This window comes from Quercus suber, unplaced genomic scaffold, assembly GCF_002906115.3.
Source record: "Quercus suber isolate HL8 unplaced genomic scaffold, Cork oak 2.0 scaffold_217, whole genome shotgun sequence".
NCBI classification, from domain to species: domain Eukaryota; kingdom Viridiplantae; phylum Streptophyta; class Magnoliopsida; order Fagales; family Fagaceae; genus Quercus; species Quercus suber.
This window is the reverse complement of record NW_027069675.1, coordinates 145,692-163,302: the sequence shown is the minus strand read 5'-3', so window position 1 is coordinate 163,302 and position 17,611 is coordinate 145,692. Positions and strand designations below refer to the sequence as shown.

Sequence of the window (17,611 nt, the reverse complement as noted above, 5' to 3'; positions counted from 1 at the left end):
CTTTACTAGCAATAGTTCATAGTTGCGTGTAGATGCAGTACGAAATTGGGATTTTGATGGGTAAGTATAGAGGTTCGATCATATTTACAAGTCTCCCTCTCTCTTATTATAAAAATAAAAGAGTCCAATAATGTGAAACACATTATGAAAACTGAGAAGTTAAATAAATAGATATATGTGAACAAATATACAAGGGTCACATATGAGAGAAAATACACTATGCATCGGATGCATGTTTCCTCTCCCTCACATGGAGATAGACTCCGCCCATGTAAACTCGACCTCCATGTGAGAGGGAGAAAATATACATCTGATTTAGGGTATACCTTCTTCATATATGACTTGCATTGTGTATTCATGTTATTCACTTATTTGCACTGGCGTAGCCAGAGGGGAGCGAGGGGGGGCACTTGCCCCCCCTGACTCCTCAAAGTTTTTAGTAATAAGAGTCTAAAGTAGTTATATACTGACATGGAGGAAACCAAAAAAAAAAAAAAAAAATGAAAAAAATACTTTTACTTGTTGAAAGTGACCAAACTATTGCTTTTGTCTTGTCCTACTACAACTTGCACCTATCTCACTATTTTTTATTTTTTATTTTATATCATTATTTACACCATTTTTACTATTTATGATACTTTTCATAGCATTTTATCCTTAAATGAAGCTAGAAATACTACAAATTTTACAACTTATGTCTTACAAATTGACATGTCACAAATCACAAAAAAATCATTTCAAACATTTATTTATTATATTTTTTAAGTAACACTAACTACATTCTTACTCCATCAGTTGTAAATTTTTTAGTAGCTATGAATTGGTTATTTTTGTTTATTTATTTTAATAATATGCAATATATTCATATTTGCTTACAATTGTTTATTTATTTTTTTTTTGTTTATTTTTTTTGTTATTATTGTTGATTAATATTTTTTTAGATTAATTTGACTTTTAATATCATCTTTTAATTTTGCCCTCTCTAAACTACAATACTGGCTCCGCCACTGCTTATTTGGCTTCGTGATTTGGAGAAAAAAAAAACAAAAAAACAATAAAAACCTATTGTCTATTGGGGCCAAGTCCAACATCAAGATTTCTCAAACTCAAAAGGACAGAACACATTCCATTAGACCTATGCTTAAGGCCCACGCTTAGACCTATGCTTAAGGCAAACGCCAAATAATTTCCAGGAATCCCAGCTATTAACAACTAAAATGAAGTAACTAAATTTAGGTTAAGCTGGGAAACGTGTACAATATTCAATATTGTATTAAGTTATCCACAATTAAAAGTCTCTAAAAATTTGTCATGCCAATAAGGGTAAGTGCTCCTTTTACAACAATTTTATAATACTTTTAACAACAAATTCTAAGTGATATGGCCTAGAGCATTGTAGTATAATTGATACTTCCCCATGTACAAAATACTTTGGAGTTTAGGGGTAAAAAGTTTGAGGTTTGGGGTTAGTACTTACATATTGTAATTGCTCAAAAAAAAAAAAAAAAAAAAAACCCTAGGTGGTACTAAATCCACAACTAAAACTTACATATTGTAATTGCTCAAAAAAAAAAAAAAAAAAAAAACCCTAGGTGGTACTAAATCCACAACTAAAATGACTTTTTTGCCCATCAGTAATGGTCAATAGCAATCGGTCACTTAAGATTTGTTATGATATCCTAGGTGGTACCAAATCTACAACTAAAATTACATTTTTACCTATAAGTAACAGTCAATAACAAAATATTAATTAAAATTTATTGTAAAAATATTGTGTATATATCATTTCTTTGTCAACAAATGTCAAATTTTTTGTCTAAACTTTATTGAATATTAAATTTGGTCTTAATTTAAATAAAAATAGAAAAGAAATGCTATATTTTAACATTTTTACAATAAATTCTAAAGAGTTATTATCAAGAGTATACATTGAAATTTTCTTTTAAAAAAAAACAAAAATAATGATAAATGATAAATATTTTTTTAAGTAAAATGCTAAGATGAATTTACCATAAAGCCCATAAAACACTAAAACCTCCAGTCTCCAAACGACACAAAGCCAAAACCCAAAAGCCTCCCCATATGCTATGCGGCTCTAAACTCAGGGCTGCACTTTCCTCTCATCTCCGCCGCCACTCCTCAGCTTTCTCTCTTCCTCTCCGCCGTTTCTCTTCCACGGTCACCGCCACCATGGCCTCCAATAATCACCCCAAAGACGAATCCTACCTCAACCAAGTCATCCCCAAGCGCATCCAGCTCTTCCAATCCATCCAAGCCAAACTCCTCACCGAACGCCTCTCTCTCTCCTCCGATCCCATCAAGTACATCTCTCCTAAAAAACCCTAACCCTAACCCTAGAATTTTTCACACTCACCCAATTCTGATTTGAATTTTTTTTTTTTTTGAAGGATTACGTTGCCGGATGGGACTGTGAAGGAAGGGAAGAAGTGGGTGACATCGCCATTGGACGTTGCGAGAGAGATTTCGAAGAGTTTGGCGGCCAACGCTTTGATTTCTGAGGTCAATGGGGTTCTCTGGGACATGTCTAGGCCATTGGAGTCTGATTGCGAGCTCAAGCTCTTCACTTTTGAATCCGACGAAGGCCGCGACACTTTCTGGCACTCCAGCGCTCACATTCTCGGCCAGGTATGATCTCTGCATTGTCGATTTTTCGGTTTTTTTTTTTTTTGAAGAGAGAGTTTGAATCTTTGGCTTAATTTTGGATGCAGTCGCTTGAGCAAGAGTATGGGTGCAAGTTGTGCATTGGACCCTGTACTACAAGGGGAGAGGTAAATTTTTTGCTATGATTTTTGTGAATCAAAATGTTGTTTTGGAAAGTTTTGATGGTGGGGAAAAGTGTTGTGGTTTTTTGGTGTTTTAGTTTGAATTGAGTGAATTACTTATACCATGGTTGAGGATTTTATTTTTGAGTAATAATATGTGTATGTTTGATAATGTTTAGCTAATGGTTGTTGTGTTTAGTATGCTAATCACCGTTATTAATTTTAAGTTTCCTTGGAACCCTCTTGTTGTGGAGTCTAACTTGTATTTGGATATTTGCACTTTGCACGGTGACCAAGATTTGATCATCTTTGTTCTCCAGTTCAGCCCGTGATGGGTCAGATTTACAAGTCTCAGATGGTGGCTTGTTATTGCGGCGATAGTCATGTTTGATATAATTCCACTTTTCTCTTATGGATTTTTGACTTAATTGTATTTATTTGATCATCATGGGCAATAGCAACCAAGCCTTACCTCCCAAAATTTTTAAGTAGGCATGGAACATTTTTTTTGCATAGGTAATGAGACTTTTATTGAAAAAATTGAACATTATGTTCACAGTGGTAAACATTCTGAACAAGAAACAAATACAACAAGTTCAAGAACTAAAGCTAACAGATTGTAAGAATTCAGAAATTGAAATACAATGCGTAAAACCCCAAATATGAGCCCATTGAAACAAAGTAACAAAGAGAAGATATTTTAAGAGGTCTAAGGGTCTTTCATAGTCTTCAAAGGTGCAGGTTTATGTTCTTGCCAAACTAATCATGTTAAACATGCCTGGACCATATTCCATCTGGTTGACAGGTGCTTTCCAAACCAGTTTCTCCCAGCAAAGAGAAGAGAGCTAACCATCTTCGGCATTACCCACTGAATCCTGAACACCTCAAAAACTTTAATAGATAGATTAATTAGGGTTAGTCACACATATTCTTTCCTGCCAATCTATTCTATCTGAAGTTAGACTTCAATTAATTTCTTAATTGAAACATCATTTTTTACTACGCTTAGACCATTCTTGATGACGTAGAATAAAATCCTTCATTGTTTGATTGGCTCGACTAGACTAGAGTCTCCTATTTGATAGGTATTGGTAGACATTCAGATTGACATGACTACAGGAAAATACTTAAGTATTTGCAATCAAAATATGGCTAACAGTGGTTAATGATTCCTACGTCTATAATGATGTTTTATTAGCATTCTTTTTGTTATTATCATTTAAAAAAAATTAGAAACATATGACTTTAGATGGCTACATGTGACAACTGAATAAGAGTTACAGCATGAGGTACTTGTTGAGCAACAAACGTGTAATTAATGTTTCGGTACATTTAAAAAAAAAAAACCGTTTGAAGGTCTTTTACTGCTCGTTTTTGTTTTTATAATCATGTGGAATTGTATATGTTTTGTATATCTTGTTTCTTTGTGTAACTATGTTACAAGTAGTTGCAATTTAAGCTTTCTTATGAATTAGTGCAATGCTATGACAGGGTTTCTATTATGATGCATTTTATGGTGATTTGGGCTTGAATGATGATCACTTCAAGAAAATTGAATCAGGGGCAATGAAGGCTGTTACGGTATTTTTGATTCTTCTGTCCAAAATATGATGTATACTCCATTTATATACTTTTTATTTTTGCGTCTGTTGTTAACATTTACGGAACTGTTGCTCCTGCTCTTGATGAACAGAAATACTTTTCTCTATTTTATTCTTGATATATCTACAATATAAGTGAAGAAATTTGTTAAAGGTAAATGGCTAAAAATGATCATATAGTCGAGAGGGAGGAAAAGGATTGACCTTGACTAAGCTTGAGTCCCTCCACTCCAAAACTGTTGGATGCTGCACATGCACAGCCCACACCTTTTAGTCCTATGTTGGAAATGCTTTTGATGCTGATTACTATTATAAATGTAATTTAAATAATGGTGGTGGCATAGTTTTTCATTCCTCCCTTTGCTTTTTCACCTGATTCAAGGAGTGTGATGGACATAATAGCTAAATTTAGCATACAATGAAATTTCCCAAAGTTGCAATGTGTTGGGTTACTTAAGCATGGACTGAACCTGATAATCTAATCACAGAAACCTTTTAAAGAAGTAGTGGTGCAAAATATTAGAAATTATGAGGCGAAGGCCAACCATCTTAGAAAAAATTGGTGTTTTGGATACCAAAATCAAAGCCAAAATTTTTTCTGTTAAACTTTGGGAATAACCATATCTTCCAAACAATTTAAGACTAAATTGAAATACTAGTCAAAAGATGTTATATTACCAATGCTAATCATTAGAAAAGCAAATTACATTAGAATGCTGAATAGCTTGAAAAAAAATCAGGTTCGGTTTTATTTATGAAATGTTGAAATTAAATGTAAATCAGTCTACTGCACTCCAGGTGGGTTGCCTCTTGGCATGGTCATACTTGTGCCATCTTTGATGAACTGATGAACAGTGGGACTGTCACTGCTTACCAGTCTTGTCACACACATGCTAGTACCTCTCTCTCCCCTCATTAAGAAGGATGCATATTGATGACAGTAAATTATATGGGCCTTTTAATGTTTCAGGAGAAACAGCCTTTTGAGCGCATTGAAGTATCAAGGGATGAGGCACTTGAAATGTTTTCTGACAATAATTTTAAGGCAAGTGAATCTGTGAATTTTTTCACCATAAACACCCATATTATGATTAGCTAGTTTTCCTATTTGCATTTCATGATTATACAATTCTCACATGGATTGTTTTTTCTTCCATTGATTTAATCAGATTGAAATCATCAAAGATTTGCCTGCAGACAAGACAATAACGGTATATAGATGTGGCCCCTTGGTTGATTTGTGTCGTGGACCACATATACCAAACACATCCTTTGTCAAAGCATTGGCTTGCTTGAAGGTGATATGATTCATTATGTGTTAGTGCTATGCTTGTAGATATATGCATGCAATATTTTTCTAATATACTGGAATTCCAGGCTTCATCAGCTTACTGGAGGGGGAATAAAGACCGTGAGAGTTTACAGAGGGTCTATGGAATTTCTTATCCTGATCAAAAACGCCTGAAGGTGGATTCTTTTAAGGCCTCTTTATAAATGTGGTTTATTTTTTCACATTTTCCTATGATTTAAGCTGGTTTGTCTAGGCTGCTGAGTATATAGTTGTCTTTACATTTTCTTCAATTTGAGATTGTATGATATGTTTGATTGGGTTAAATATCTAAGACATTCTTGTACAATTTGAAGGTATTCTAGTAGTGATTTTCAAATTTTGGTTGGCCAACATTTTGTATCCATTGATATTGTCACTTTAGTGTTGAGGCTTTTTGTACACCGTTTTGTGTTATAATATTACTATTAAAATTGTTGGGCCCCAAATTTTATCCAAAAAAGCAGATGTACCTTTGCATGTGCCAAGGATTAAAAGTTCCTTTTACACACCACTGCATTAGTTCAACACATCTTTTACACTGTACTCATGTTTGAAACTTCAATATGATTAGAGACATGATTAGGTAGGAATGTCTTTGTTAAACCATCTTGGATATATGAATAAGTGAGTTTCTTACTGAAACCAACAAAGATTTGCAATTTTGCATTCATGGGAAATTTGAAGAAACCATTTGTGGAAAACGAACAGAAAATGAAATTCAATTAATCTGAGTGGTTAGCTATATTGTCAGTAATTTATGGGGTATATTATTGACCTATGGACTGAGACCTGATGAAACTAAACAAAATGCAATGGCATCAGGCGATGCACCTCATTTTGCATAGAACGTGTGAGAGAATAGTGCATTAAATGTGGAAAATTCCATCTTTCATTAAAAAACAACTATTCCATGTCTAAATTTATTGTACTTTTCTACACTGTTACTTATCAAAAAAAAAAAATCTAAACTGTCATGGTCAATAACTTAAGCTGTAGTAGAGGAATTAATGTATAGAGGGAAGTCCTGTATCAAGATGGTGGAAGTTGTGTTATCTATATCAATATGCAACTTTTTTACTGAACATTAATCTTTTGTGCAGGAATACTTGCATAATCTGGAAGAAGCAAAGAAATACGACCATAGATTGTTGGGTACAAAGCAAGACCTTTTCTTTTGTCACCCACTCAGGTACAGTACGGATTGATATCCTTGGTTTGGTTGTTGTGATCATGATTGCTCATGATAGTCTTTTGTGAATTTCAGCCCAGGAAGTTGGTTCTTCCTTCCGCTTGGGACACGAATATACAACAAATTGGTGGACTTTATAAAAACTCAATATAGGGAGAGAGGTTACCAAGAGGTTGTTTCGTATTGAAGGATTATTTTCATGATATTTAACAATTATAAATGCCTATGTAATTCACTTGATTTTGGCAGGTTGTGTCACCAAATATGTACAATATGCAACTTTGGGAAACATCTGGTCATGCTGCAAATTACAAGGAGAATATGTTTTTAATTGAGGTGAGGTTTGTTTGTTTGTTGTTTGACAAAAACAAATCTTCATCTCTCTCCTTATTAGGGATTATCAGGAATAGGGAAGCAAAGACTAGCGGGGCAAAAAGGAAAAAAAAAGATTAATAAGGAAAGAAATCTGTAAATTTGCATGTGTTTTTTCAAATGGGTTTAGTGAAAAGAAATTTTGGTCCTCCCCCCCCCACCCCCCCACAACACACACACTATCTGCCCTGTAGTCTGGGCACGTACACTTGTCTTGTTGATTAACATTATGATGACCAAATCTTGTCTCAACTATGTATCATTTTGGAAAGTGGGTATATGTGATGGCCAATGAGCTCTAGCTTAAATGACACCTCCTCCCCTTATAAGAGCAAGGTGGAGGGTGAGATCGTGGTTCATGACCCACCACGTGTATTGTACCGCACAAAAAATGTGGGAATGTGATGACATGGAAGAAAGAAGAATGTTGAATGATCTTAAAATGTTTAGGAAAATAGAATATAATGTATTTATTTGAGTATGCAAGTTGTGGTTTTGTAAGAAAGGGGGATTATATTTACAAATTTCTTGTAACTTTTAACATTATTAAATATTGATTGCTAGAGAAAAAATATTATAGTTAACCCTGTCCCATGCTCTTTGATATGATGATATTGTGTTTCTTGTACAGATAGAAAAACAAGAGTTTGGACTGAAACCAATGAATTGCCCTGGGCACTGTTTAATGTTTCAACATAGAGTTCGTTCATATAGAGGTAAATTCATTTGCACCGATATCAATATCTACTGTAGCATCTTGTGTTTTTCCTCATGTGGATGCTTCATCTATGAGCAAAGTTACCATCTGTTTCCGGATTTTGTCGAGCTTTGAGATTAAGTTTTAATTTGCTGATTACTTATCAAAAAAAAGTTTTAATTTGCTGATTGATTGAAACAGTCTTGGTCAATGAGATATAAGTTGGTCGTTTTCAACTACATAACTAAGTGAACATGGCTGCCGACCACTATAATTTTTAAATGCGATTCAATTTAGTCATGTGGGGTGTTCTTTGTATGCATGATGAGTTGAGTTGTAAAAGGCTAATTTTATTACCATCTTGCCTAAAGGCAAGCCTTGAAGCTTTTAGAACTATGAATCTATTTTCCTTCTGTTTTCGAATTTTAATAAATTACAATTACTTATATAAAAAAAAATCTATTATTCTTCTGTTTAATGTCATGTTACCATGTAAATGGGACATTATTTTTACATATATAAAAAATGTGAAATGGGAAAGTCTTACTTTATTGGTTGGTTGAATATGATTGGCCTTATGAGGATTGGTTGGTAAAAATTGACCTGTACCATAATTGTGGAATCATGTGATTAAACTCAATAAAAGTGATGATATTTGTAGTTCATGCCTTTTCTGTTATAGCTGCTCCCATACATCCTCTTGGTACAGTTTCATATGACAGTAGCTGTAAGGATATGTATTAAAGAAACATAGACACTTATGAATATGTATATACAAGGCAGAAGTAATACAATTTAGTCAATGTATATTATATTATTTTTTATATATATATATATATATAGTAAATTACCGATTGTCCCAAATTCTTTAGCTGTTAGGATATGGTGAAAATAATTATTTAACCATTATTCTAACGCTTCCCTTCACGTGTTGGCCCATGCTCCCCCTTAATAAGTGGGGCGCAACATGTGTGTTTTAACTTTTTAATGGGAGGTAGTGGGATAGGTTTTGAACGCTTCTCAAAAAAAGAAAAAGAAAAAAAAAAAAAGGGTTTTGAACTTGAGGACCACTTGCTCTGATACTATGATAAATTTAGGACATAATGAATTTTATCATTTAACCATTATTCTAGCAATTACCTTAAAAATTTGCAATCCTATTTTTTTTTTTTCTCTCTTTAAGCCCATCCAACTGTTGGTTACCTTTATCTTGCTTCTTTGGATATTCATGATCCTGATTGTTTTGCAGAACTTCCTCTTCGGCTTGCTGATTTTGGGGTTCTTCACCGAAATGAGGCCAGTGGTGCGCTCACTGGATTGACTCGTGTCAGGAGATTTCAGCAGGTACTTAATGTGGTTGTTTATCAACATTGTATTCTTGGATGATAAATATACTAGCCTGGTCCACTCTATATGATTTGGGCATTTCTGTGCTTTTTTTACCAAAATTTTTTTTCTGACACTTTTTTGTTAATTTAGGGTTTTCATTCTAATCATGAACCCTTTTATATATGGGCTTGAAGTGCCCTAGTCCAAGAATTTATCTTTTATTGGACAGTCATCCTAGTGGAACATTTTATATTAGTAATTTGTATCCTTAATCATCATTTGAGGAGACTGGTAAAATCTGCTGTAATGTAACAATTTTACTTCAATTATTGGTGCAGGATGATGCTCATATCTTCTGCCGGGAATCCCAGGTGATTTGAAATTTTAATTGACTTGTGAGAGGGCTGTCAAATCTCTTTTTTCTGCCAATACCTATTATTTTTGACGTTTTCCATTTTACAGATAAAAGATGAAGTGCGGGGTGTCCTAGAATTCATCAAATATGTGTATGGTATATTTGGGTTCACATTTGACTTGAAGCTATCCACGGTATGTTATTTGCCCCTTATTCGTGCTTCTAGTATAGAACTTGTTTTTTTTTTTTACATTGTTTTTAACTTGAGTTTAATATGCTGCAATGATTTCCCCTTGATCAGTGGTTTGTTCTCTTATCAGTATTGACTTTGTGTAATATCCTTCTGAAGTTCACAAGACATTTAAGTAAATGTTTCTGTGGCCTTCATAAACCAACTAGGAGTTTCTCGTTAATGAATCTTTTCTCAATAATGATTGGCTGGTGGATACAATGTTCTTTGATTGAATTTGAATAGTTTATAATTCCAACAATGGTTTACTACCTGTAAGAAAAAGATCTCTATTATCACAAATCGTTTTATAAAGTAGCTAGTCAAGAATTATTGTTCAAAATATAAGTACAGTATTTCTTGCTGGGATATAGCAAATTTCTTCAAAATATGAATGAAACTTTAAATTTAGAAGGGTTTTCTTTTGAGGGGGAACTTTATACATGTACCACCTTTCAATGAATTTGTAATGAACTAGATGCAGATTGTGCATCAAAGGTTTCTTGTTTCTCAATGGAGCAGCACCACTAATATGAAAATCTTTTCTTGTCTGTCTAGCCATAATTTAAATTTTTTTTTGGATGCCTCTTTTTTATTTGCTTTTCTGTAAGTTTCTATGCCTGCAGTTCTTTTACTTGATGATTAGAAGTCCTTGATTTTTAACCCAAAGGTTGGGATTTGCACAGTTCATCGGGTGTGGATATATGGCTATGTGATGCTTTATCTGTTAGGTGCGAGATATGGTGGCAGTTTATTTTGTTGCATGTACTCTTTCTCCTTTGAAACTCTCTTCCTCTGGGTCTGTGTGGATGTGTATAGTGGAGATGACTTTATTTGTTTGGTGTGGATATATGGCTATGTGATGCTTTATCTGTGAGGTGTGAGATATGGTGGCAGTTTATTTTTGTTGCACGTACTCTTTCTCCTTTGAAACTCTCTTCCTCTGGGTGTGTGTGTAGATGTGTATAGTGGAGATGACTTTATTTATACTATATGGCAAGAAATACAGAAAAGGAGGGGCTGGGGTTGGGGGGAGGGGGTGTCCTAGCTTTACTACTGGATTATTCCAGTTTCTTGTTTGAGAATAAAACACTTGATATGACTTCTGTGTATCCTTCTCTTTTATCTAAGTTAATCCATTAGTGGAGTAGCCCTTAATTTGATGCCATTTGGAATTCTCATTGTTGGTTAATAGTACTGATTTGTTATACATTTGAGTATACTGATGTCTCTTTATCTCCTCAGACCTCTACACACGTTTGTTTGATAACAGACTTTTGCCCTGGAGGAGAATTGTTTGCCTTGCTTGACAAGCAGCCAATGAAACTTTTTAAAGAGGATTCTGCAAGGTACTCATTGGTTGTGTTTGTAACATATTTTAGTACCAAAGCAACATTTAGTCAAAGAGTTATAGTTCACAGGAGTGCAGTCCACTGCTCTTTTCTTGTCAAAGGATAGGACCATGCAAAGAAAATCAAACCTCTCTTCCAGTTGACTATTCAACTGGCTGCATGATTGAATCCAAGAAATATTCCTGCCTCTTATATATTTATTAAATGGTGGTAGTCTGTGGTTCATTTCCACCTTAGTTGAAGACTTGATTCTATCAACTCATCATTTTATATTGTCACTATATTATCAACTCTATATTCTTTTCATTCTTGCACCAAATTGTTGTGAAAATTTCTCTTCTTAAGCATTTAGAATATTTCTTGTACCATGAAAAATGTTGAAAATTTTTGGTGTTTTCAAATATAACATGACTAATTTTCATTCACAAAACCATACTATAGAACATCTGATCTGTGACAGATTTGACGTTGGTTATTATCTCTTGATCTTTGTTTTAAGCATATCCTCTATATCCCCCTTTTCTGTTTTCACTTTAACTCTGAATGCTTATGCTGTGAGTCATGTTGTGCAGAAAAATGAAGGAGACGGTGCATTTTATGGTCCAAAGATAGATATTAGTGTATCTGATGCATTGAATAGGAAATTCCAGTGTGCAACATTACAGGTTTATGGTGTTCACTTTTATTTGTATTGTCTTTCCTGCAGCTATGTTATAATGCAGAATTATCACTAAATAGATGAATGTCTATGTTTGCAGCTTGACTTCCAGCTTCCTGCTCGTTTTGAATTGTATTACTCTGCAGAGGATGAAGCCAAGAGGGAGACACCTGTTATGATACACAGAGCCATTCTAGGGTCTGTTGAGCGTATGTTTGCTATATTGTTGGAGCACTACAAAGGAAAATGGCCTTTCTGGCTTAGTCCATGCCAAGCAATTGTTTGCCCTGTGTCAGAGAAATCATTTTTTTTTTTTTTTTTTTTTTTTGTTGTTATTGTGTTAATGTGTGTGTACATTCTAAGTTTGAAGAATATTCCTCTTGATTCTTGAGTCTTTGCACAGTGGTATACTGTAAGAACTTTTGAGTCATCTTTACACCATATTAATCTACAACTACTTTCACCAATCAACATCATTGGTCATAATATAATTTACTGCTATAATATCCAAACTTCCTGACTAGTATAGCCTATATTGGGAGAAATTATTGAGCCCAGCAAACTCCACTGGGCAGATACAGTAATTTCTTCTATTTAGCCCTCAACCAGAAAACTGAATTAAATATACACTTGTGAAGGGGAAAGACACATGAAGTTGAGCAGATTTCACTAATGAAGCCAAAAGCTCAGGGACCCCATGATGAAGGTTTTCTTGAATATCTTGAGGATATAATTGGCCCCAACAAATATGCCGAAAAATTTGAAGAAGCATATAAGCAGTGAGTACAGTTTGCGTCTTATCTTAGTGAAAGTTGACCCTCTTATTCCTGCTTGCTACATCAATATCCTATTTTTAATGATGCACTTTGTCTATTACTTGTGTTAGTGCTAATGCTAATTGGAGGCATAATTCTTGTTAGTTAGCTGAAAAATTGAAAGTTAAGGATGGAAGGTATAACTTGCAAATGGGCTGTTTATGGGGAGCTGGCCTCTAAAATAGCTCAGTGTTCTTCATTAAGATGAGAACATGTACCTTCCAGCTGATGCTGTCATTATCAATCTGGAGTTTTTATTTTTATTTTTATTATATGAATTTACTTTCCTGTTACTTGCCAAAAAACTTGCTTTCCTATTGCTACATCTTTGATGCTCCCTGCTACCATCAAATATGTTGGAATCCTTGTGATCTGCGTCTCAAGCTCCCTGCCACAATGTTAAGCTATGTTTCACATTTTGCACATGTTTAAGAACCACTTAGTGGCTTGAATCAAGACATATCAATTATCATTGATTCGGGCCTAATCAAGAACCTTTATTGTTCCTTCTCTGTTTGGTCCACTTTAATACTCAATGAAAAATAAGCTTATTAATAAATTATATACCAAAAAATATATATATATATAAAATCCTAGAAATAAGTCTGAATTGTTACAAGGGGTTCACTTTTGTATGTAGAATATGATTCTAGCAATGATCACTAGCGTGGAGGTGATGCTAGAAAGGTGGAAACATCATGAAGGCAAAGAGATTGAGGTATTTGAAGAATTTAGGCTATTGACATCAGAACTGGTTTCTAGGACAGCTTTTGGGAGCAGTTACTTGGAAGGGGAGAACATTTTTCAGATGTTGATGACATTGACTTTGTTAACGTCCAGGAATATTTATAAACTCAAGTTTCCTAGCATCAGGTAACGCCCTTTTACATTAAACCAACAATTGAGAAACAAAGAACTACTCCCCACTTTATATTCTTGGTGAAATGATTTCTTGTCTATTGTTACAGTAAATTTTATAAAACCAGCGATGAAATTGAATCAGAGCAACTTGAAAAAGAAATATTCAACTCTATGTTAGAGATAATTAAGAAAAAAGAAGAGAAGGTAATGACTGAAGAGGTTGGCAGTTTTGGGAATGACTTTCTTCAATTAATTGTAAAGGCTTATCATGATGCCAATTATACCCCAAAGATTTCAATACAAGATCTAGTGGATGAGTGCAAGACATTTTACTTTGCTGGACAAGAAACCACTAATTCTTTGCTAGCATGGACTGTATTGCTTCTAGCGATCCACACTGATTGGCAAGAGGAAGCAAGAAAGGACTGTATTGTTTTTATCTATAATTTCTTTTGTTGTGTTTCTGCAGGTGCAAGATGAGATATTTAAAGCTGGTTATCATGTTGATGTTGATACAACTGATAGAAAGATCCAGAAAAAGGTGCAACTAATATCCTGCCTTGCTTTGTTTTATTTATTTATTTGGATTCCTATATCCAACAACTGGTATGCCTGTAAATGGTGTTTGCTTAAAATTTTTACTAGCTTTGTTTTCCCTTCTTAGCGTCCCTATTATGGTTTTGAGTGGGGCCTGCCTTTAAAAAAAAAAATGCCTATTTTATTTTACTTGTTTGCTTCTCTACAATGAGGGTAAAAGTAAGAGAATGTTATTCGTTTACTGATAGTTTTGGCTTCCTGCAGGTGCGAGAAGCTCAGTTAGTGCAGTACAACTATATATTGGTTGTTGGTGAGGAGGAAGCCAACACTGGACAGGTTCCTACCTATACACTTATCATGTTATTTTTTGTAATTTACCCTATTGATAGTTGTGATTTGAAAAGATTTTGCTTTGAAAATCAGTCTGCGTAACATGTTGGTGCGTGCATATGCTTGGGTTGTTGGCCGAGTTTGCCATTGTATATCAAGAGATGGCTTATAGTTTACCATACTGACCACACCCACTGTGTTGCTAGATGGTTTATTATCATTAGTCATGCTGGGTTTCAGGTAGCATATTAAACATTGTATCATTTTTCCAGGTGAGCGTACGGGTGAGAGACAAGGCAGATCACTCGGTAATGAGCATCGAAAACCTACTGAAACATTTCGTGGAAGAAGTTGCAGCATTCCATTACGTTTTTGTTTATCATACTATTAGTAACAGTTACATTTGGTCCACTCATTCTTGTTGGTACCATGCCCCTGTACTATTATTTATACTTTGGTATAGATTGTTCCTTTGGGCTTTAGTCTCTCCATTAAACCAAATGAAAAGAAAAGAAAAAGAAAAGAGAAGCGAAGGGTATGTAAATCACTTTAGTCTCTTCAGTTTTTCTATTGTAATGGAATATTTTGATAGCAGTTTAATCTTGTTTGTACTTTGTATATATAACGACAACATAACAATCCCTTCGTTATATACGTACTATAGGTTCATATAATCTCCTTTCAAAATCAAATATTGGGTAATCCTAACATCATCCCTCAAAACTTGACCAAATTGGATTGAGTGGACCAAATGGACCGAATAGGACCAAAATAGACTGAAATGGCCCGAATAGACAGAATGGGATCTAATCGTGGAACCTGGAATAGCATTTGCATAACCGAATAGACAGAATGGGATCTAATTGTTGTCTGGTACCCGACCTTAAGAAACTCGAGTACTAATCTGCCTTAACAATTTTCTTTCATAAAAACACTTGGCGAAAGAATCCGCAGCAAACAACAATTAAGGCAGACTGGTACTCGAGCTTAGGAAAATCGAGTACCAATCTGCCTTAAGAAATTCTTTAAAAAAAAACACTTGGCCAAACATTTCGCAGCAAAATGGTATATGGCAGATTGGTACCCGAGATTGTTAAGCTCGAGTACCAATCTGTCTTAAGAAATTTCTTTTAAAAAAAACTTGGCCAAAAAAATTCCCAGCAAAATTTAATAAAGCAGATTGGTACCCGAGTTTGGGAAACTCGAGTACCAATCTGCCTTAAGAAATTTATTTTAAAAAAACTTGGCCAAAAAAATTTACAGCAAAATTTAATAAAGCAGATTGGTACCCGAGTTTCCTAAGCTCGAGTACCAATCTGCCTTAAGAAATTTCTTTTGAAAACTTTGGCCAAAAAAACCCACGGGCCAATATTTAATAAGGCAGATTGGTACTCGAGCTTGGGAAACTCGAGTACCAATCTGCCTTAACAATTTTCTTTAAAAAAACAGTTGGCCAAGAAAATCCGCAGGAAAATGCAATCGGGCAGATTGGTACCCGAGTTTCCTAAGCTCGAGTACCAATCTGCCTTAAGAAATTTCTTAGCGTTGAAAAATTTGGCCAAAAAAATTCGCTGGCGCAAAATGCTATTACTGCTTGGTTATAGCTGCTTGAAATCTTTACATTGCTTTGAAATGGATAAGAGTCACAAGACACTACCAAACCCCATGAAACATGCACAAAATTTCCTCCATAACTAAAATGTGGCTTATATTGAAACAATCAAAGCGACCACCATTTTAAGAATTGTAGATTTGCAACAAACAATTTCAAAGTTGGTATAACTAACTTCAAATTAATAAAGATATAAAAGTTAATTGTAGCAAAATTCTTTAATCCATCTATTGAACTTGGCATGAATATGTGAACAACATTATCAATTTGCAGTCATCACCCATGCATTTCTGAAATTGGAGACCCCCACTTTCAACATGTAATCAGCTGCTACAACCTCTACGTCTTCTAGCTGGTATTCATCTTCAACACCATCATCCTCTGTCTCACCAGTGGTTGGATCAACCTAATAGTATCACAAAATGCATAAGTTAATAAAACAACAATGATATGTTCATGGTTGACATAAATTTTCCATATCCCATCCTTCATTTTGATAATGATATATGCTCAAGTACAAACAGTATGAGACACCTCTAGAAAGGAAGAACTTACAAAAGTGTGGAAGATATTTAAGTTCATCTATAGATAGTCATCTAAATATGAGACACCTCTTGTTGGCAACAGGACTACCTCCAGAATAATTTAACATCTTCTTCATGTAGAGAAAATGAAGTATGAAATCACTGAATTCAAATTAATGCCATCTATTTTTTTTTCCTTTTTTTTAATGGTAACAACAAAATATAGCCAATACTAATTGGTATTTGTTTTGAAGAACATCTATACATACTTAAGACATCAAGAGTTACTGCAAATGAAATAAAGTGACAATCCTCTTTAGAAATTGGAAATCAAAACCAAGTCCACACAATTGTCCAAAAAGATATCATACCATCTTACCCACACCGAGTGATCCATCAAAAATCATTTTGTCAACAAAAGACACCAATGCTTCTCCTGTTTCAGCAAACCTGGTGAGTAAGTCTAATTAATGATAATAAAAAAATAATACAAGATCGTAAAGAGAGCAAAAGACCTAAACAAAAGGATGTCACAGTTCTAACTTAGCGTACCTACTCTGCGAGACCACCACTCGTCGGTATCTCGTTCCGCTTAGGGCATGTTCTTCGGTTATGCCCCTCTTGGTCACACAACCGGCATTGCACCTTCCTCCCCCCCTCCTTCCACGGTGTGGTTCTTGGCCGTCTCCCACCCTCGTCCATCTCATTCCTGATTCGTGTTGAGACAGGGCGACCTTTTTCTCGGATCAATCGGGGGTTAGGGAGGACTTTTCGAGTTTCTTCAGGATCCGGCCATGATAATCTATCTTTCAACACTGGGAAAACGGGAGCATAGCTCCGGAATAGTGCGTCCACACTATAGCATGGGTCAATGTACTGCTCTGCATCATGTCGATACCTAATACAAACTGCAATGACATGTGAACATGGTATCTTGTACATTTTCCATTTCTGACATGTGCAAGTTCTTTGCAGCAGATTAACTCCATGTGTGTGATCCCCACGTCCAGCAGACCCTGGATTATGCGATGTATCTA

At 34.8% G+C, this 17,611-nt stretch overlaps 1 protein-coding gene and 1 long non-coding RNA gene across 2 annotated transcripts; both read left to right on the top strand.

Moving 5' to 3' along the window:
* Positions 1-2,043: 2,043 nt before the first annotated feature.
* On the top strand, positions 2,044-15,130 carry LOC112015371 (threonine--tRNA ligase, mitochondrial 1). The gene is made up of 19 exons (XM_065779767.1): positions 2,044-2,321; positions 2,409-2,646; positions 2,730-2,789; positions 4,275-4,364; positions 5,355-5,429; positions 5,554-5,682; positions 5,762-5,851; positions 6,815-6,903; positions 6,979-7,075; positions 7,153-7,239; positions 7,907-7,991; positions 9,222-9,316; positions 9,640-9,672; positions 9,764-9,850; positions 11,810-11,902; positions 11,996-12,208; positions 14,032-14,112; positions 14,373-14,444; positions 14,711-15,130. The coding sequence occupies exons 1-19, from the start codon at positions 2,083-2,085 to the stop codon at positions 15,110-15,112; spliced, it is 2,355 nt and encodes a 784-aa protein (XP_065635839.1). The 5' UTR covers positions 2,044-2,082; the 3' UTR covers positions 15,113-15,130.
* LOC136070192 (uncharacterized) lies at positions 12,402-14,017 on the top strand. Its single transcript, XR_010631478.1, has 3 exons — positions 12,402-12,674; positions 13,351-13,583; positions 13,679-14,017. It is a non-coding gene; the product is annotated as an uncharacterized LOC136070192 (long non-coding RNA).
* Positions 15,131-17,611: the final 2,481 nt, after the last annotated feature.